Source organism: Diceros bicornis, chromosome 16 (assembly GCF_020826845.1).
Source record: "Diceros bicornis minor isolate mBicDic1 chromosome 16, mDicBic1.mat.cur, whole genome shotgun sequence".
Taxonomy (NCBI): domain Eukaryota; kingdom Metazoa; phylum Chordata; class Mammalia; order Perissodactyla; family Rhinocerotidae; genus Diceros; species Diceros bicornis.
Genome location: NC_080755.1, coordinates 59389471 through 59411437, shown reverse-complemented (window position 1 = coordinate 59411437; position 21967 = coordinate 59389471). Strand labels below are relative to the sequence as shown.

Sequence of the window (21967 nt, the reverse complement as noted above, 5' to 3'; positions counted from 1 at the left end):
TGCATTAAAAAAGGAAGGATTTCTCTCTTCATTACTGATCAAAAAAGGTTTGGGGATAAATTAAGCCTACCTATGACAACACAGAATCCTTGATAATAGCACATATAGCATTTGCTTCCCTTAACCGTCCTCCCATAAGAACTGTATTGCAATATTTAAGTATTGTTTAATTATTAAACAATTGTTAATAATCTGTGACCAGATTTTTCCCAGGATTCTAAATAGAAACAATATTATCAAAGTTAGTAAGACATATATTTTAGCATCAATTTTGTTATATTAAGCATTGTGCTGAATAAGGAGATTACTTTTTTTTTTTTTTTTTTTTGAGGAGATCAGCCCTGAGCTAACATCCGCCAATCCTCCTCTTTTTTTTTTTTTGCTGAGGAAGATGGCCCTGGGCTAACATCGGTGCCCATCTTCCTCCACTTTATATGGGACGCCACCACAGCATGGCCTGACAAGCAGTGCGTCGGTGCGCGCCCGGGATCCGAACCAGCGAACCCCGGGCCGCCGCAGTGGAGCGCGCGCACTTTAACCGCTTGCATCACCGGGCCGGCCCCAGGAGATTACATTTTGAACAATAATTTTATAAAAAAAGAACTTGAGGCTCACTTGAATTTTGTTATGCAGGCATTTGAACTCATTCTGATTTTTGCTTACAATATTTACAAGCTTATATATGAAGTGAAAATGCCACATCAGCAGTTAAAAAAAGTGGTTTTGTCTTTCACAGGATAAAATTGCACATAATCATGAATCCTATGACATCCTCTGCAGGTCTGGATATCTTTTTTGATTTTTTGACAAAATGAGATTGCATGGCAAATTGGGTGTTTTTTACTCTTAAAATTGTTGTGGTAAAAGAGCAATTGCTCTAAGCTGGCATGAGACTATGAATTAAACTCCCAAACACCATGTCCCCACCGAGGACGATTCTCACTGAAAGCTTCCTGGTTCATTTTCTCCTCCTATCCTTGCACTCAGCATGTGTTCCCTGAGGATTACGGAGTATGGTTATAATTGTAAGGATGTACAAGGTAAGCTCCTGCAGAAAGGACGATCTAGATCCATTCCTAGTGTTCATTTTCATATTTTATTGGTACAGTAGAATTTAACAATGCATTTTGAAAAAAGCCTGTCAGTAAATAAAAGGAGTATTTCAACATATCCAATTTTATTCTTTTCCAGTACGTGTAGTAATATAAATAAATGACTAAAAATTGCTACCAAATGATATGACCTGTGCAAAGAGCTAATAAAATAAAACCCAGAAAACGTAGATCTTCAGCTCAAGGTTTGCTGGGATGACTAGCCAGGCCTCACCTGCCAATTTGTCCTTTAAATCGTCCCCTATCTCATCATCCATGACCTCCCCCTCTCCCCACCCCCAGTCCTGACCCAGGGAACACAATGTCCTGCTTTTATTTCTCTGGATCCAGCATGGACAAATCCTTCTACCCTTGGCTCCCTTTAGCAAGAGTGAGATCATCTGGAATTTATGAAATAGATGTACTGAATAGTGGTCAGTGTTCCAATTATTACTGAATAGTGGTCAGTGCCCAAAATTCAGAGAAGGAAACAAATACAAATAAACAGTGTGCACGTGGACAAACCTCCAATCACAAAGATAAGGAAACAAGCAAAAGAGGAAAGGAAAAACTAACAACATATCCAGTCTTCTATCAGAATAGAAACATCTTAAATCATCATTTAATGCTTGTGGTTACAGGGTCAAGAAGAGCACTCTCTTTGCACAATTAGAGGATGTACGAATTGATATTACTTTCCTTGAAAGCAATTTGCTACATTGTGAAGACCCTTGAAAACGTTCACAGCCTTTGACCCAGTAATTCTTCTTTAAAAAGGCTCTGCTACGAAAATAATAAGAGGTTTGCTCATCTTTTCACAGATGGTCAGTGTGGCTTTATTTATAAGAGTTCATTTTGGAAACATCGTAATGTCAAATTAATGATGGCAAAGCCATATGTTCAGATACTGTACAGCCATTAGAATCTTGATTTTAAAGGACTCAGAGATTGCTTCTCAATATAATATTAAGTGAAAATATATTGGAGGGCCGGCCCCGTGGCTTAGCGGTTAAGTGCACGTGCTCCGCTGCTGGCGGCCCGGTTCGGATCCCCGGCGTGCACCGAGGCACCGCTTCTCCGGCCATGCTGAGGCTGCATACAGCAACTAGAAGGATGTGCAGCTATGACATACACCTATCTACTGGGGCTTTGGGGGAAAAAATAAATAAATAAAATTATTAAAAAAAAAGAAAATATATTGGAAAGAAGTACGCTAAAATATTAAAAAATCTTGATTTTTCTTAAGATGGAGAAATTATGAGTGATTTTAAGCTTTTCTTTGCAACCTCTCCCTCAAAAGTTTGTGTTAACTTTTAAATCAGACAATATAAGGTATTAAAAAATCTCAATACTAAGGAAAAATAGAGATTTACAAAGAAAACATAAAAAGTGCAAACCTGCCCAGGTTACAAAAACAGATTTCTGACCATATTTTACCTGCCTAGGAGTAAAGGCCTGGATGTATACCGCATATTCAAGATCCCCTATCCAGAGAATGCTCAGGGTTCTCCTCCTTCCTTGGCCCGATTCCTTCCAGAGGAAGTGTTTTATTATAAAATTAACAAATGTTCACTGCCAAACATCCAAACAGTATGAAAGTATATAAAATAAGAAAAGTAAATCGCTTCCTACTTTCTTTCCCCCAATTTTTTTTCAGATTAAAAACATTAGGGCATAATTTGCATATAATAATACTCACCAATATTTAGTAAACAGTTCCATGGTTTTTGACAAATGTCAAAATACAGGACATTTTCATCATCCCCCAAAGTCCCTTTGTGCCCCTTTGACTCCATTCTCTCCCAATCTCCAACCTCCGGCAACTACTGATTTGCTTTCTGTCACTATAAATTAGTTTTGTCTGTTGTAGAATTTTCTACAAATGGAATCATACATATTGCTTAGAATAATGCTTTTGAGATTCATCCATGTGTGTGTCATCAGTAGGTAGTATTGTTGTACAACTATATCATAATTTGTCTAACCAGTCACATAGTGACTTCACTATAATTACCTTATAATGCCACAGATTCATTCTCAGAATGTGATAAATCACATACCCAGAGTGAAGACTGATGCATTAAACATCTCTTATATGGAATCCCCAAACCTAAGTTTTGTCTTGGCTGCTTAAACAATATCACAAAGGAGTCATAGTTAATGACATTGATTTAGCTGACTGAAGCTCATGTCTAAACCCACGTCTGTGAATAATGACTATGAAGCAGGCATTCATTTCAGACATTTATAGATTCCAACTATATGCTGTGATCAAGAAACCAACGTATTTGCCCTGACATACTAAGTTTAAAATCTGAGTTACACATTTCATAAATTGTGAATTTGCCAAAATTTCTTCAGTCATTCTGAATTAATATTTATACTTAGCTAATGTTATTAACATAAACATCTGGATAACTTATCTCCAAGCTAAAAAGTAATATTTAAACAATTTTATAGAAAACTCCTTTCAAAATTGTTTGCTTATAAAAAATTTAGAAAAATAATGCTAGCAATAACATGTTGAATTTTATAGGACTCCTATTGCACCAAAAATATAGTGGGATACACCAAAAATACAGTACTATAGTAATATTGCAAAATATATGGCATGACTAAAATAATTATAAAACTAGTTTGATGCCAGTGTAAGAGACTGAAATTATTTTGAATGGTGTAATTAACTTGCCATAGAATTAACACGGTTTTATTCAGATTATCAACAAGAATGTGAAGAAATTATGTATTTGGTGATTTCTACCCTTTATAAAAACAATGGTCATCCTGGGCACTGGTGGACAGATCCTTTCGTTCAGGAGACACCTCCTGCACTTGGTTCCTACACCTGAAGCTTACCTTCCTGACTCAAACGTGAACCACGTTGAGTCCCGCCCGTATCTCCTCAGCGAGCTGAGAGGCCACATCACCAGTTTGACTTTGGCATTGTGGATATCCCAGAGATAGATATTCTCATGAGTGATCTGCATTGTGCATTCGCCATAAATATCCAGATTTGGTGTAGGCATAAGATACACATTGAATCGCTCTGCAAAGAAACAAATAATGGAGAAAATTAAGTGAACAGAGGTATGACTCTTTTTTTTTTTTTTTTGTGAGGAGATCAGCCCTGAGCTAACATCCGCCAATCCTCCTCCTTTTTTGCTGAGGAAGACGGCCCTGGGCTAACATCGGTGCCTACCTTCCTCCACTTTATATGGGACGCCGCCACAGCATGGCTTACCAAGCAGTGCGTCGGTGCGCGCCCGGGATCCGAACCAGCGAACCCCGGGCCGCCGCAGCGGAGCGCGCGCACTTAACCGCTTGCGCCACCGGGCCGGCCCCAGAGGTATGACTCTTTATGACAGCATTGTATTAACTTGTATACCTACCTATAGCCTTCAGAAAGCATTATCATGTCCCTTCGTGACATCAATATACACCACACTACCTTTTTCCACTTGGTGTATGAAGAAAGGAGTTAATTAAATTATTCTTAATCATTAATTCATCCACTCATTCTATAACTTTTTGTTGCATGCTTTCTCTATGATGGGGATGAAATGGTTAAATTGAACAATGGAAACATTAGGGTAAAAAGCTAAGTGGGGTCTCTGCCCAAATGGTGCTCACCGTCTGCCTCTTCACATAATCTTAAGTGGATGGCATATATACAATTCCTGAATGTCTTATTTAATTTAAGCAGGAATTTACTCAATTTCATCTTTGTGGTCTGAAGCATTTAATGCACACTGAGACTAACTCTCAAAACACATTGTATTCATGGACCAATTCAGCATATGATAATTGCAGATATTCATTACTGCCTTCCGCAGAACTTGAGACGTTTTAGTAAGCAAAATAAAAATACATAACTGCTTTCCTTCCTGGATATCTTATAGTTGAAAATCTGATCATTAGGCAATGATTCCAAACCTTGCTTTATAACTTTCTGTGTATCTCAAAGTCTACTGCAAAATTCTGCAGCCCCTGATCCCCATTTAAACGCATTAGATGCACTTTACTTTGAAAAATAAGGTTAGTTTGTAAGTTCCAGGAAGTAAAGAACTTGGTATGACCTATAAAGTGTCCTATAAAATATCTAGTTCCTAGCACCATATTTTTGGTTTATAGGAAGTGATCGATAAATATTGGTTAACTGTATGAATAAAATAAATATGTCCCATGATGAATAAGGGCTGCAAGAATAGAGGAGTTACAAAAAACATAATGAGTCATGACAACAAAAAGCTTAAGAATTACTGGCAGATATATCTTTGTGAGTTTGAATTTAATTGTGAATAGTGCTTTAAAGGCAGTTGAATTAATTATTTAGAGAGCCATACTGGTACAGCTGCTGTTGGAAAAGGATTCATATGTCTAGAAAAGTGCTATCATCCATCATAATGCCATGATCTTAAACACTGTATGTTTGCTGGTACTGAACTGGAATTGTCTGCATAATAAAAAGAACCTTTTCGGTCGCAGGTATTTTGTAAAGTAAGGATTTGCTGATGCCAAAAAAACAATATTCAGATTCCAAATGGGTTAAATTTAACTTAAGCACGACAGCTTGAAATTTGGTAACCATATGGGCAATATTTATACTCAAGTGTCTAGATATTTTGGGATAAAAAGTAACCTAATGATTCAATTTTTTACTTATTGACTCATGAAACTAATATGTATATAGATTTCACATTCTTTTTCTAAAGAAAAGAGAAGATGAGATAAATTCTATAGCTGAAAAAGGAAGAAAGAACATTGCCTCATTAATTATCTGCAATAAAGAAGCCCATACCTATATCCATATCTATGTCTATATCTACCTATCTATCTATACACATATTCCATAAATGATTAAAATTCCAGTGGGCAACCAAGTAAAATGTCAACTTTTAGCATTAAATACATCACTCACATTCCTACCACAATTCCCACTCTAAAGGGATTACAAGTAGTAAATCAAAGGGACATAATCTCATAGAAGAGTATAAATGAAACTCAGACCCAATAGAGTGACTCAGGAATACGGATAATGCCGGAACAGCAATCTTCTTTTCTCTGATCAAGACCCTTTTGATGAAGTTCAACTTCTACATTTGGATCTAATCATACGTCAGTGGCATCTGTTGTGCAGAGGGAAAATACTGCCATGATAAAAGTGGAAAGGAAAACATTCCTCTAAATTCTTTCCTTTCCGTCAATTCCAGAGTCTGAAGAACCAAAGAGTCATTGACAAAATGCCAAGAAATAACAACACTTTTCCCAAAATCCTGAAATTATTAAACATCGTTAATCAACCTTACTGTTGCCTAAGGCTGCATTGACCCTTGATATTCACACCCATAGTTTGATATTTGAAAAAACAGAACATGTAAAAAAAGAATCCTGACATTGAAAGTCCTTCAAATGAATGGTACATGAAACATTACATATAAATTACAGAGTATTATAGAGCACCCAGAAGAACCATTCTATTTTCACTGAAATGTCTGTGTGCTCTAATGTTAGCAGATAAAACCTAGCATAATAAATAAGGAAGAATGATCATCTCAATAGATGCAGAGAAAGCATTTGACAAGATACAGCACTCACTTATGATAAAAACTCTGAATAAAAGGGGTATAGAAGGAAAGTATCCCAACACAATAAAGGCCATATATGAAAAACCCATAGCCAATATCACACTCAATGGAGAAAAACTGAAAGCTATCCTTTTAAGAAGAGGAACAAGACAAGGGTGCTTACTTTTACTACTCTTATTTAACATAGTATTGCAAGTCCTAGCCGGAGCTATCAGGCAAGAAAAAGAAATAAAAGGGATCCAAATTGGAAAGGAAGAAGTAAAACTGTCACTATTTTCAGATGATATGATTTTATATATAGAAAACTCCAAAGAATCCACCAGAAAACTATTAGAAATAATAAATGAATATGGTAAGTTGCAGGATACAAAATCAACATAAAAAATCAATTGCATTTCTATACTCTAACAACAAGATAGCAGAAAGAGAAATCAAGCATACAATCCCATTTAAAATCACAACAAAAAGAATAAAATACTTGGGAATAAATTTAACCAAAAAGGTGAAAGACCTGTACACTAAAAACTAGGAAACACTGTTGAAAGAAATAGAAAACATAAAGAAATAAAAAGATATTCCTTGCCCATGGTTTGGAAGAATTAAAATAGTTAAAATGTCCATACTTCCTAAAGCAATTTACAGATTCAATGCAACCCCTATCAAAGTCTCAATGACATTTTTCACAGAAATAGAACAAAGAATCCTAAAATTTATAAGGAACAACAGAAGACCCCAAATAGCCAAAGGAATCCTGAGAAAAAAGAACAAAGCTGGGGGTATCACACTCCCTGATTTCAAAATATACTACAAAGCTATAGAAATCAAAACAGCATGGTACTGGCAGAAAAACAGACACATAGATCAATGGAAGAGAATGAGAGCCCAGAAATAAATCCACACATCTATGGACAGCTAATTTTAGACAAGGGAGCCAAGAAGATATAGTGCAGAAAGGAAAGTCTCTTCAATAAAAGGGGTAGGAAAACTGGACAGCCATATGCAAAAGAATGAAAGTAGACCATTATCTTATATCATATACAAAAATTAACTCAAAATGGATTAAAGCTTTGAATGTAAGACCTAAAACCACAAAACTCCTAGAAGAAAATGTAGGCAGTACAGTCTTCGACATCCATCTTAGCAGCACCTTTTCGAATATCATGTCTCACCAGGCAAGCAAAACAAAACAAAACAAAACAAAACAAAACAAACAGGACTACATCAAATTAAAAAGCTTCTGCACAGCAAAGGTAACCATCAACAAAATGAAGACAACCGAACAATTGGGAGAAGATTTTGTAAACCATATGTCTGATAATTGGTTAATTACCAAAATATATAAAGAACTCATAGAACTCAACAATAAAAAAAAACAACCCAATCAAAAAATAGGCAGAGGATACGAACAGACATTTTTCCAAAGCAGATATACACATGGCCAACAGGCACATGAAAAGATGTTCAACATTGCTAATTATTAGGGAAATGCAAATCAAAACTACAATGAGATATTACCTTACATCAGTCAGGATAGTTATTATTAAAAATACAAGAAATAACAAGTGTTGGAGAGGACGTAGAGAAAAAGGAACTCTCATATACTGCTGGAGGGAATGTAAACCAGTGCAGCCACTATGCAAAACAGTATGGAGATTCCTCAAAAAATTAAGACTAGAACTACCATATGATCCAGCTATTCCACTTCTGGGTATTTAATCCAAAGAAAATGAAAACACGAATGTGAAAAGATATTTGCACCCTTGTGTGTTTTGCAGCATTATTCATGGTAGCCAAAACTTGGAAACAACCTAAGTGCCCATCAATGGATGAATGGATAAAGAAGATGTGGTATATTTACCCAATGGAATACTACTCAGCTATAAGAAAATATGAAATCTTGCCATTTAAGACAACATGGGTAGAACTTGATGGAACTATGCTAAGCGAAATGTCAGATGGATAAAGTTAAATACTGTATGATTTCACTCATAAGTAGAAGATAAAAACAACAACAATAACAACAAACAAACACATAGTTACAGAGATTATATTGGTGGTTACCAGAGGGGAAGGGAGGAGAGAGGAGGGCGAAAGGGGTAATAGGGCACATGTGTATGGTGACGGATGGTAATTAGTCTTTGGGTGATGAACATGATGTAATCTACGCAGAAGTCAAAATATAACGATGTACACCTGAAATTTATATAATGTTATAAACCAATGTTACCTCAAAGCTTAAGAAAAAAAACCCATCAAGATATAAATGAGTATGGTATCGTTCAGAGAACAATATTGGCAGATAATTCCAGTATAGCACCTCTCACACAGTTTTGCATTTGTTTGTCTTAATAAGCAATATATCTCTTATTACCAAAAAAAAAAAAGAGTATAATCATCACAATGGACATTGGAAAAAGCCAGAAAATAATGAATAAGTGAATTTCATAAGATTCACATGATATAGGGCTCTAGATATCAAAATCATTGAGGCACATTTAGAAACAAATAAAAAGTGATTGGATAGCTTGTCCCAGTCCTTCCAGGGCCACCTCTAGGCAATAAAAAGTAGGAGAAATGTACCTGTGATGTCCCTTCCTTCTTGCCTGCCTTCTATGTTCCCAGTCTTCACACACTTTGTTACCTAGCAACTCAAGTTAACCCTTTCTTGCTTTGGTTTAGAAGGCTCCAATCTTCCTTTTGAAGCCATTTCTTGCATCTTGTAAAAGGAATTATCCTAAGAAATTTTAGTTTCAATTTTTAAATATTCAAAATCTATCTTCACCTAATGGTTAATTTCCAGGGATTTGACATTCAATTAAAAAGCAGACCAATTTCATCCAGCAAAAAAACTAGGCACATAGAGACGAGGGCAGCAGGTCAGGTTATCCAGTAAAATCTATTTCTTTGAATCCCATTATAATAGAAGGAAGGTTTCTGAATTTTCTATGAATAAATTATTTTATGCCCTTAGTAACGTAGAACATGTTTTACTAAACTTTGTTATGGTTTCTATTGGAAAGACCATTTCAATATGGCATAAATCGGCTCCACTAAAATGACTTTTTAAAAGGTTACCTTTGTGAAATAAGTCTACAGATAGGCATTTTAAATCACTCTCTAATCATGTCGCTTTCTTATTTAAGAACATACGTTTGGTTTTTACTGGTTAGAGTACTGTTTTTCAAGCTTTACTGTGCATCAAAATTACCTGGAAGGCTTGTTTCAACACAGATTGCTAGGCATCCTCCATGCTTATCGTTCTGCCGCAGTATGTCTATGCTGGGGCTGGTTAACTCACATTTCTAGTTGTTCCCAGGGGATGTTGATGCTGCTGCTCTGGGGACCACATTTTGAAAGAACTGTTGATTTGTGAAACTCATTTTATAATATTGTCAAGGAAGTAGTAGCATTAGAGAAATCACGAGGAATGCTTTTGAAAAGTGATGCTATGTTCCAGTAGAACAAATCAGCACATTTTATTCAAACCTGTTCTCTAATCTCTGCTCAAATAAATTAGGCCCATCTCAATTGACTCGTGAGTGATTTGGCAAGAGAGAGCTCTCATGCCAATTGGAACAAAAGGGAGCCAGGCATAGAAAGAAAGGAGGCACCTGGAAGATAGTTTACAATTCATCAAGATACATACATTCTAACTATATTCTTTTAAGATAATCAACAATAACAATAAAAACACTATTGAGGAGCACTAAATAACACATTTCCAAAAGAATTGAGAAGAATTAGAAAAGAAACTAATTGTCTAAATTAAGATAATAATATCCTGAAACATGAATACAAATTCTACTAACATGAAGTCTTCTGAAGACTACTGAATGTGTGAAGAAATAAATTTTTTAAAAGATTATGTAAAAAAATAGATTAAAATGTATTCACACACATAAACTATAGAATTCTATAGTGAAAAAGAATCCCAAACACATTGCCTATGAAATTGCATTTTGGTAAAATTTAGGTTTGAATAACGGCCGATATATAAAAAAACATAATTTTATTTTAAATGGCCAAAAGCGATAACAAGGTGGAATATTTATTAAACTAATTGCTACGTCCAGCAAAGACACTATTATTGAATCTGCAGTTACATTTACAAGGGCATTTTTACTCTAGGGCTGGATTAAGACGCCCAAAGGAATAGATCGTGTCCCAAAAGGCCTGGGACACAAGATTAAGGTCCCAACCACAAGAACAGTCTCAAGGGGGCTACAAATTGGACAAGGTCTGGCGAGAAAGGGTAGCTACACTCAGGAGAGATAGTCCTGAGGGATAGCGAGGCCCCAGGGTATGTGCGGGAGGTTGAATGGGTCATCAGCCCCGAGAAGGACCGAAACCCTCCTTTCTCAGCCAGGGGCGTTTTAAATGGTTCTAGTTTAGGGAAGGCACTAATAATCCAAGTACAGCAATTAGCTTGAGCCTGGCCGGTGGAGGTAAGTGGAGAACGTAGCTGCAGCAGGAACCTGAGGCTCAGAGACCGGGTTTCTGACATGAAGCAAAACACCATCTAGTGAGGAGAAGTAAAGAAACAGAAAACAAAAGGATGATGAGCTCTTCAACCAGGTCCTTGATAATTTCCATCTTGTAATAGGACAGATGGAGAACTGGTTTTAAGGGAGAACCATACCGAACAACAGACATATCTGCTCAGCTAAGTTTCCCTTGTAATCAATTGGAATTTTTCTTTGAATAGGCATTTGGGATTTATGTATTAAATAATTTTGTGCATCTAGTACATAGTGAACATTCAGTGTGTTGTGATTGCATAATATAAAATACATCTTTTGTATATTAGTCACTTAGAAGAAATTTGGGAAATGTCTATTGGATGCCAGTTTCTTCTTTTTTCAAAGAAGGGTCCTGGTAAGTTTTAGTTGTGAGCTGATTGCTGAACACACTTATCTCCTCTATACATCCACTTATCCCACTATTTCAGAAGTTGTGGATTTGAAGCTTGGGTTAAAAGAAAGAATGGGACATGGAACTAAGTATTACACTTAAATATTTGGAAACCAAGAGATCTATAAATATTAAAACCCATCAGGTTTTTCATGGGGAGAGGTTAAATTTTATGATAACTCCAGCTGTGTGGGTGGGTGTGAACTATACTTTTACCTTCTCTTCCTCTAAATCCAAGCGTGGCTCTCAAGGAGAAACCCCACAAAAAGAAAGGCATTCTTTAGCTCTCTGGTGACATCCCCAAATTTCTTAATTTCAATTCCAGGGTCTTTCAGAGAGTAGAGACTTAAATATTTGTTAAAAGTTCATGAATTAAAATGTTTAGATATTATTAAATAACTTAAAGAAAATTAATAATTACAAACATTTATATATAATATATGAACTGGTTATGTAATGATTAGTAATAGCTGTAAATAATTGGACAATTTATTTACCATTTTGAATTTCTTAGCTGTTTCTATCAACCAGTGATTCCATATAGTAAAACTCACTCTATATACAACTTACTGGTCAAAATAACTTTAAAGATTTAACTGAGATTATTTTATGTCAAGAGAATTCATTTTGTTCCTCAAAATGTCATGTGATCAGAAAACCCAATATTTATGGAAGACTGTTTAAATTAAATGTATTATGGCAGCTAGTTCATTAAAAGACCCAAACTTGGCTGTCTCATCAAGTGTGGAAAGTATCTTGTCCAGTTGGTGACATTTATCTCCTTATTTGGCTATCATGAACAACCACGGATTCCTGCATCCTGACCTCAGATTCATCACGGTGAGAACAGAGACCACTATACCTCCAAACTCAGGTTGTCCCGAAGACTTTCCTGCACACTGTGCTGGTGTCAGTCTGGGCAGGACTACGTGATTCTACAGCTCTACAACATGGAAGAATCAAGAGGCCAGTCTCCCAATCGGGCGAACAATCCCAATTCCAAGTGCTTCTCTTGCCTTTCACTTTCCTCCTGCTTGGAGGGGGGTGTTCCCCCTCCTTTCTGCCCGTCTCCCATGAAAGACCTTCAAAAAATCCTCTTCAGTGAATCTTCCAGCCTGCTCTTTAGAATGTCATGGTGCTTTTCACTCATTATCCACTGCTCTGGGGCTGCAGTACATTTCTGAGACCACAAGCAAGTCCCCTTCTGTGCTCTGTATTTTTAACAATTGCTACATCCCAATTAAAAACATGAAATTTTAATATTAATACTAAATTAATAATTTACTAATTGTTATTTAGTCGAAAGCCAGAGTCACTGGTCTAATATTAAGCATTAATGAATAAGTCCACAAAAATCTGGTATTTGAAAAACCGAACATACTCTGGGATGGGAGTGTTGGAATTTATTACCGAGTATTCATCTCAATTTGGAATCTTGGTTCATCGAGTTGTTTGATACAGTCTGCTTTTTTTTTTTATAGTTATATGAAGTGCTAAAAAAAAAGTTAAACAGAACCGGATATTACTCATAAAATAACGAGATATTTCAAGATCATTCTGAACTTTATATTCCCATCTTCGAATTTCCACAATATTGGGATATGGCAGTGGTCAGCCTTCAATTTCAACCGCTTTAGAAATGGAGCCACACTGAGAAAGCTGATATTTGCACATTTAGATACACCCTGAGATCTATATAATGTAATTAATCCAGCAATGAAACAAAGCATGATTTATGCTTGTCAAAATTTGTGGAACTCTTCAGAAATTGTGACTCCATTTCCATCATAGTACTGACATTTGTCAAAATGTATTTTATTATAATGTGGCAATGGATTCAATAAATTCAGTTGCCAGCTGCCATCTGCTCAATGGCCACTGGGAACTGGAGCCCTTGTATTTCTTGAATCAATTGGCATCACTTAAAAAAAGAAATCCCAGCAATAGTTTTTAATTCCTCAGCAATTTCTTTCTTTCCTTCTTTTTTTTTTTTTCCTTTACAAAAAATGAACTTTGATAGCATTTTATCTGCATTTCCAAGTAACTCATGTTCATTGTAGTAAATACAGAAAATCATTTTAAAAAATGAAATAAATCAGGGCCGGCCCTGTGGCGTAGTGGTTGGGCTCACATGCTCTGCTTCGGCAGCCTGGGCTTCACGGGTTTGGGTCCCGGTTGCAGACCTACACACTGCTCATCAAGCCATGCTGTGGCGGCATCCCACATACAAATAGAGCAGGATTGGCACAGATGTTGGCTTAGGGACAATCTTCCTCAAGCCAAAAGAGGAGGATAGGCAACAAATGTTAGCCCAGAGCCAGTCTTCCTCACCAAAAATGAAAAAATAAAAATAAATAAATTCAACTGCTACGATACCTTACAGAGATAGTCTCTGTTAAAGAAATACTGTATTTTAAAATACAAACATTCACATATAATTCTTATTATATCAAATACAAAGTATTAACCCTTTATATTGCACTTATTATAGTTTAAGAATTTTCATATGCTATTAAATATTCCTTGGGGATATAATTTTTAATAAATGCATAATATTTCACTGTATAGCTATGCCATATTTTATTTAATAATTATCTATTCAATTAATATTGAAGTTAAGCCAATTTTTGTCTAATATAAATTAAGCTGCAATAAAATAACCAACTTTCAGCTTAATTTGCTGAATAATTCATTGATTTGATATTGAGTTACAGGGTTTACTTTATTCTTGTGTATAAATTTTGGATCATTTTAATATTTTTGATTATTAACTTGCATTGGGTACTAAAATCTGAATCATTAGATTAAATGCCATAAACTCTTTTAAGAATCACACACTGTCAAATTTCTTTTCAGAAATTCCTTACCAATATAAATTCCAAATAAAAATATATTTTATATATTAGCATTTATATAAATTTATATAAATATATATTTATATGTTATATATTTATATAAATAAATTTATATAAATGCCAATAAATAAAATCTGGCAAAAATTTTATGTAAAAAACTTTTGTATAAAAATCTGGCAAAGGATTTTTTTTAAAAATTAGGTTTACTGTTTCTCTTGTTGATTGTGAGAATCGTATAATGCTAGGAACTTTTTCTACCATGTTAATGACAAATACTTCATCTCAGATTTATCGTTAATTTTGTTTATGGTATTTATTTAAGTCCAGAAAGTGGAAAATAGTTTTCCTTAATTTTTCTAAGTTGTCCTTTGTTATTGAAAGAAGGTTAAATATTATCCTACACTTCTCATAGCAGTTTTAGCATTTTATTTTTTACATTAACTGGCATATTGAACTATATTGAAACATAATGAAATATTCATATCTTACTTATAATGTTCTTTCAATTTTGACAGCTGCACATCAAGACATACCATTTTTCTGTCACCTCGGAAAGTTCCCTTATGCTATTTTCCAGCTGCACATGCCCCTAGAAGCAACCACTGATCTGGTTTCTAACACAGTCGGTTATTTTTGCCTATTCTAGTAGGCTCTTGAAAGCTGGTAGCCTCCAGCTTCAACAATCACTAATTTATTCCCAGTTTGTTGTTTTCCATTTTTATTTTTTATTTATTTCCTTTTTAATGTTTTGATGTTACTTTTTTTAATGAGCACAAGTTTGAATTTTGATGAAGCCCAAATTATTTCTTTTGATAGTTTGCTTTCAGTGTTCTATACAGAAAATCTTAGCCTATCCCAAAGTTGCATCCATCTTAAAGTGATGTTTGAGTATGGTGTGAGGTAGGGCTTCAGGTTCATTCTTTCCCATATGGATATCCAGACACTTTGTTTATTAAAGAAATTTTCCTTTTCTCATTGAAATGACCAATAAGCTTATGAAAAAGGGCTTGGATGTCCACATCAAAAATTACTGACCCATGTATGTGTGGATCATTTTCTTTCAATTCATCCTATTGACCTCTTTGTCTATCCTCTGTCTTGATTGCTGTCACTTATAATTAGTCCAGAAATCAGGAAGGGAACTCATTCCAACTTGTTTCTTCCTTTTCAAGATAGTTTGGCTAGTCTTGGTCCTTCCCTTCCAAATGCATTTTAAAATTACCTTGTTGAGTTCTAGAAAAAAAATGTCTAGCTTTATTGGGATTGTGTTGAATCTATAGGTTAATTTGAGGAGAACTGATATCTTAACAATATTGAATATTCCAGTCATAAACATGGCTTATCACTCATTTATTTAGATCTCTTTTAATTTCTCTCAGAAATACTTAGTTTTCAGAGTAGAGGTGTGGTTACATACTTTGCCAAATTTATCCCTTAGTATGTGATGTTTTTTGATGGTATTGTAAATGATATTTTTATTCATTTTGTAATTGTTCATTGTTAATATATGTGTGCGTATAAATATTATATAGATTATAATCATCTATATAATATAGAATTCTATATAATACAGAATATAATAATCTATATAATACTTATACACACACATACATATATACACAAATTTTTGTATATTATCTTTTTATTATGCAGCATCACTGAATTCACTTAGTTGTAGTTGCTTTCTCATAGATTCCTTAGTGTTTTCTAGGTACACAATCCTAGCTTCTTATTTTTTTACCAATTTTTATGATTTTACTTTCTTTTCTTGTCATATTACATAAATTAGGCCTTTAAGTAGAAAAAGTAGAATATTGATTAGGAGTGGTGACAGAGGATATCTTTGTTTTATTCTCAATCTTGTGAGGAAAGCATTCAATATTTTACCTTCAAGAACGATATTTTCTGAAGGTTCTTCATTGATGTCCTTCATCAGTTTGTGGAAGTCCCCTTCCATTCCTAAGTTTTTGAGAGTTGTTTTCATAAATGCATGTTGTATTTTATCAAATGCTTTTTATGAATCAATTGTAATGATCATATGATTTTATCCCTTAATCTATTAATATAGTGAAACATATTGATTGATTTCTGGGATTGTTTGCATTTCTGGCACATACCAATATTCATTAGAGTGTATTCTCTTTTTTATGTAATACTTTAGTATTCCACTTTCTAATTTTTAACAGGATTTTGTACTTATATGCATAAAAGATATTTATCTGCAATTTTCTTTTCTTGTATTGACTTTGTCTGGTTTTACTATCTGGGTTATAGCGGCCTCACAAAATGAGTTGTGGAATAATCCCTCCTCCTCTGTTTTCTGAAAAAGTTTGCACAGGATTGGTATTATTTCTTCTTTAAATGCTTGATAGAATTCAACAGTGCAACTATATGGGACTGGAGTTTGTGTATGAGAAGTCATTTAATAATTTTAATTTCTTTAGTGGATACAGGGCTCTTTATATTTTCTATTTTTTCCTGAATCAGTCTGGGTAATTTGAATATCTATTAAGGGGTACAAATTAGGTTATTTTTTAATCCAATCTTAGAAAAGCTATGCCTTGATAAAAAAAAATTTGTTCAAATTTATTATCAATTTATTGTAAAATTAACACCTTATTTATATTGCCTTGCTTTATTTTGTATGATTCCTAACCATTTCCTTTATCTTTTAAATATTTTAATCCAGTAAACTTCAGAGACTTAAATTATACATTAGATTTTCATTTACAAAGGCTATAATCAGAGATAATATTTTGATTTTTGTCCCTTACGACAGATGGAAATTAAAAACACTTTCCCCCACACTTTCCCCTCCAATTTTAACATTTATTATATTATAATCTGAGCTCTGGGTAAGATATTGTCACTATTAGGATTTTAAACTGTGCTCAAAGAAAAATGTAGATATATTATATATTATAAAATATATTAGAAAAGTGAAAGGTTGAAAATTAATGATCTAAACATCCATCTCAAGAGATTTGAAAAGAACCTGCAATTAAATCCCAAACTGTGGAGCAACTAATGAGTGATTAGTAACAGTGAATGAGAGCAGAAATTAATATAATTTAAAACATACTGAAGAGAGGTCTGACAAATCAGTAAATCTCTGATGATGCTGATTAAGGAAAAAAAGCCACAAATAACCTATAAGAAGTAAAAAAGGGTTTATCTATAGTGTAAACAGGTATTAAGAAGATAATACAAGAATGTTGTGATGAAATTTATGTCAATAATTTTGAAACTTGTAAGAAATGAACAAATTCCTCAATTCACTGGTAGATTTTTTGAAGCTAATTATAATTAACAGTTTATTACCCTGAGGTTTCAAACTTTAGTGCACTTCATAGTCACTGAGGTTGTTAAAATATAGACGTCTGGCCCCATGTCCCAGAGATGTTTACTTTGTAGGTGTGGGTGGGGGCCCAGAATTTTCTTGTTTAATGCGCACCTGATGTGAATGTGATGGGGACATTCACCAATTTCCCAGAGAGATACTGACTTTTCTGTTAGGCATTGTGCTACTTGCTTTCCATGCTGTATTTTATTTAATCCTCACAACATTTTTATGAGACGTGTCCTATCATTATTATCCTCGGGAGTAGGAAGCTGAGAGGTAGAGCATTTCAGTAACCTGACCATGGCCCCATAGCTTATGAGAAGTGGAACAGAACTTGAAGATGTGCTAAATTTGTTTGGCAACTTTCATTCATCAGGCTCCATGTTTGACTTTCATGATCTACACTATAGTTTGTTTTACTGAAGCAAGAAAAAGAATGGATCATCAAAATGTGGGTATACCAAAAAATAAAATGAAATGACATTCAATTCATTATATATTGAATTCAATTAAGGTTTTCTTTTCTTTTCTTTTTTTGTGCGTGTATGTTTGTGTTTGTTTTCTGTCAAACGAGGACTCGTTTAACTCAGTTTCTGATCAAAATTTGATCTCTGAGCTTCCCCCCTTTTTCCTCTAGGCTAAACTGAAAGCTGGCAGAACTGATATGGTCACAGGTGTCACCAGAGGAAACAGGGGACCTCTTATCTGGTTTGTATGTACTCGTATCCCTATGAAGTTACTTTACTCTGTTTTCCTGTGATACGGCACCTTCTGCTCCCAGTTAGTGTCTGGGGTCCAATCTGGGCCTATAGGAACCTTGGGTACCCCTCCATGCCACACTCAGTTTTGAGACAACTGAGGATCTTTATCTTTTACGCCTCGCTGGGCTCTACTGACATCTCTCCACTATTCTTCCCAGGCTTGTCATCAAACCCAATACAGAGAATCAAATTCTAGTCTTTGCTCTTGAAGTAACCTCCAATTTATATGAGGAGATATAACCATATGTCTGTCCACCCAAACTCCTGTGGAGAGGAGAAGGGCAAGGTATTTACTTCTTACTCTCCATAAATCTCTTATTTTCAAAGTCCCTCTTCTTGCCTGCAGCTGGGAGACACCAGTAATTCTGGATTCAGCATTCTCCTCCAAAGCTTTTTTTTTCTCATAACTATGAGTGCTTTTGAATGCTTTTGCATCTTTGTTCTCACTGCTTGTATAGGGGATGTTTCCAGGGCAAAGGAAACAGGACGAGTCCTTTGGTGTTTCAAGGTATTTGTTCCAGTACGCATTTCACTTTATAATGATATGGTTAGAGGCAGACACATGGATCATTTAGATTTGGCAGAGTGGTAAGAGAAGTACTATAAAACATCTTTGATTTCGCTGAAGCAAATATTGCAAAGAGAGGCAGAAATATATACAGCATTGACTTTTATTCCATTGTAGTGCAGACTAAAGACCAAATGGGGAAAGTGGTGATTTTAACCTGGCTTTTTAATTATATGCAGGGTCTATATCGATCAAATAATGAAATTAAATCTACGCAACACAAGGCTAGGCAAACAGCTATGGCCCATTCAAGACATTGTGTTGCATCCATGAATGTCATCTTATTCCTGCCAGGGTGGCTGCTCCCATCACCATCACCTTTCAGCTTTCCCTGTAGATAATTACCTTTGTTGGTTATATCAGCATTTTCAGATGTGTGTTCACAGAACATAAGTTCCACAGGATATGAATAAGTGTTACGTGTAGAAAGAGACACATGGGTAAAGTGAGTTGGGGAAATGTTGTGTTCTACAAAGGTAAACAAGATTTTTACTATAGGACTTCTCAACAGCTCTACTCTGCTAATGGATATTGTGACCACCCTATAGGGTTGGTATTAGTTTCCTAGGGCTGCTGTAACAAAGTACCAAACACCGGGTGCCTTAAAACAACAGAATTATTATCCCATAGTTCTGGAGGCTAGAAGTCTGAAATCAAGGTATTGGCAAGGCAATGCTCTCTCTGAAGCCTCTAGGGGAGGATCCTTCCTTGCCTCCTCAAGCATCTGGTGTTTGCCATCAATCCTTGGCCTTCCTTGGCTTGTAGATGCGTCACTCTAGTCACATGGCTGTCTTCTGTCCCTGTGTCTGTACATCATCTTCCCTCTGTGTGTATCTGCCTCTGTGCCCAAATTTCTCCTCTTTATAAGGACAGATTGTATGTCATATTGGATTAGGGCTCATTCTAATGACCCCACTTAAACTTGGTATCTCTGTAAAGACCCTATTCCCAAAAAGGTCACATTCTAGGTAATGAGGGTTAAGATTCTGACATATCTTTTTTGGGGGGAACACAATTCAACCCACAACAGTGTTATATAGTATTAAATTCACTCCACTGATTCCCTCATTTTAGAGAGCATGTTGTAGTAGTTGTAGTATCTCCTGGAACTCACTTTGGGAAACACGAGAGTATGTGGATGGCATTTTAGAAGCTCAAACAGGTATGTGTAGGCTCTTTTCCCCATGTCAAAGTTGGTTTTGCTCAATGTTATCCTGTGGACAAAAAAATAAACCTGGAAAACTCTGTTATTATTGGTTATAAAGAATGTGTAAGAGTGAATATGGTTTACCCCAGATCATTTTTTAAAAACTGGAGAAAAGATCTTTAAAATAGAGAGAGGTTTATTATTATTATTATTGTCATTGTTTTGTCATTAACTTGTCATTTGCCACATGAGTAAAGTCCTGCTAATATTAGCTTTAACCACTGATGGACATTAAGAATATCAGAGGTGCCTGATTGAGAAAGCTTATTTGGGGGAATAAAAAATAATTTTAAGAAAAGAAGAGGGTAGGCTGCTCTGATTAGAATGGGTCATACCTATATCACAGTGCTTTCCTTTTATTTTTATTTTAGCATGTGGTTTATTATAACTCAGATGGTAGATTGGATCATTTTTTCTCAATTCTTCACTTCCTCTCCATGTTAGATCAGATGTTCTAACCCATGTCACAGCCTCACAGGTGAAGTGTACTTTTGAGCCCCTTGATTTTGGGCTTGGCCGTAGCCTTTGCTTTGGCCAGTGGAATGTCAGTGGACATGACGCATGCAGAGACTTAAATCGTGTTGCAAGTCTGGGCTTGCTCTCTTGCTCTACTGTTTTTCGTTTGGAGAACATGCGCTGGGTAGCCGTTAGTGTAAGGCGGATGAGAGACATCTGCAGCTTGGAGCCAGTCTCAGCAGCACCCAGCCTAAATCAGCTGAACCCTAGCCAAGCTGCCTATGCATGAACGATAAAGACACGCTTCCAGGTCTGAGCTATTGAGATTTTGTGGTGACCCATAACACAACATTATTTTTAAAAACAATGATAGATATACCTCATTTACAGGTTTGTCTCCCCTACTACTCTGTGAGCTTCTTAAAATTCATGATCATATTTTGTATAATTCTACATTTCCTCCGCTTAGTTCCTGCATAGCCTCAAAATGTTTGATGAGTGAATAATGAATGAATGAATGACATACGAGGGTGTCTGAGTGGAACGCAGGGAGCATGGTTACTATAGCAACCCGGGTAAATAATTTAGAAACAACACTGGAATATTGCTTTGGTTCTGGAGAAAGGTTATACAGATTCTTAGGCTAAAAATGGGAATACATGCCAATTCTAGTCCCTTCATAAGCAGAGACACTAGGGCCTGGACAAAACCAAACCCTCAGATCTGACTCTGCATTAACCAGATGGCACAGTCTGAGGTTACTTTTCCATTTTGTTCCAGATGGCGATCTCTTGCATCAAGAGCAAATTGGGCATATCCTCTGAGTCCACTTCCAACTGCAACTGCCGGAATTTCCTGCAAGTGACCTGCTTCTTGGTTATGATGCCTACCTCTGCTATTAATGATTAATATGTAACTTTTGTTTTCTTGAATTGATATTATGTATTATGAATCTTTTATAAACAACTATGATTCTAACACCATTCATTAGTATTTTCTAAGGTCAGTGTAGGCTATCCTAAATACTGAAAGATGTGAAGATTCTGGAAGTTTAAGAATTTGAAGTTCAAAATGTGTACTTAATATACACTTTCTGTGGCACTGTTATCTGCAGTCTGAGAATAAGTGTGTGTGTGTGTGTGTGTGTGTGTGTGTGTGTGTTTGCTTAACTTCCCCTACACCATGTGAGA

At 35.4% G+C, this 21967-nt stretch overlaps 1 protein-coding gene across 1 annotated transcript in view; it reads right to left on the bottom strand.

Annotated features, from left to right (window-relative positions):
* The window catches only part of DOK6 (docking protein 6), a 388935-nt gene that overhangs the window by 135768 nt on the left and 231200 nt on the right, over window positions 1-21967 (bottom strand). Inside the window, exon 5 of the mRNA XM_058557284.1 lies at window positions 3948-4137. Coding sequence (XP_058413267.1) covers window positions 3948-4137 — 190 coding nt within the window. The remainder of the gene's footprint in view (window positions 1-3947; window positions 4138-21967) is intronic.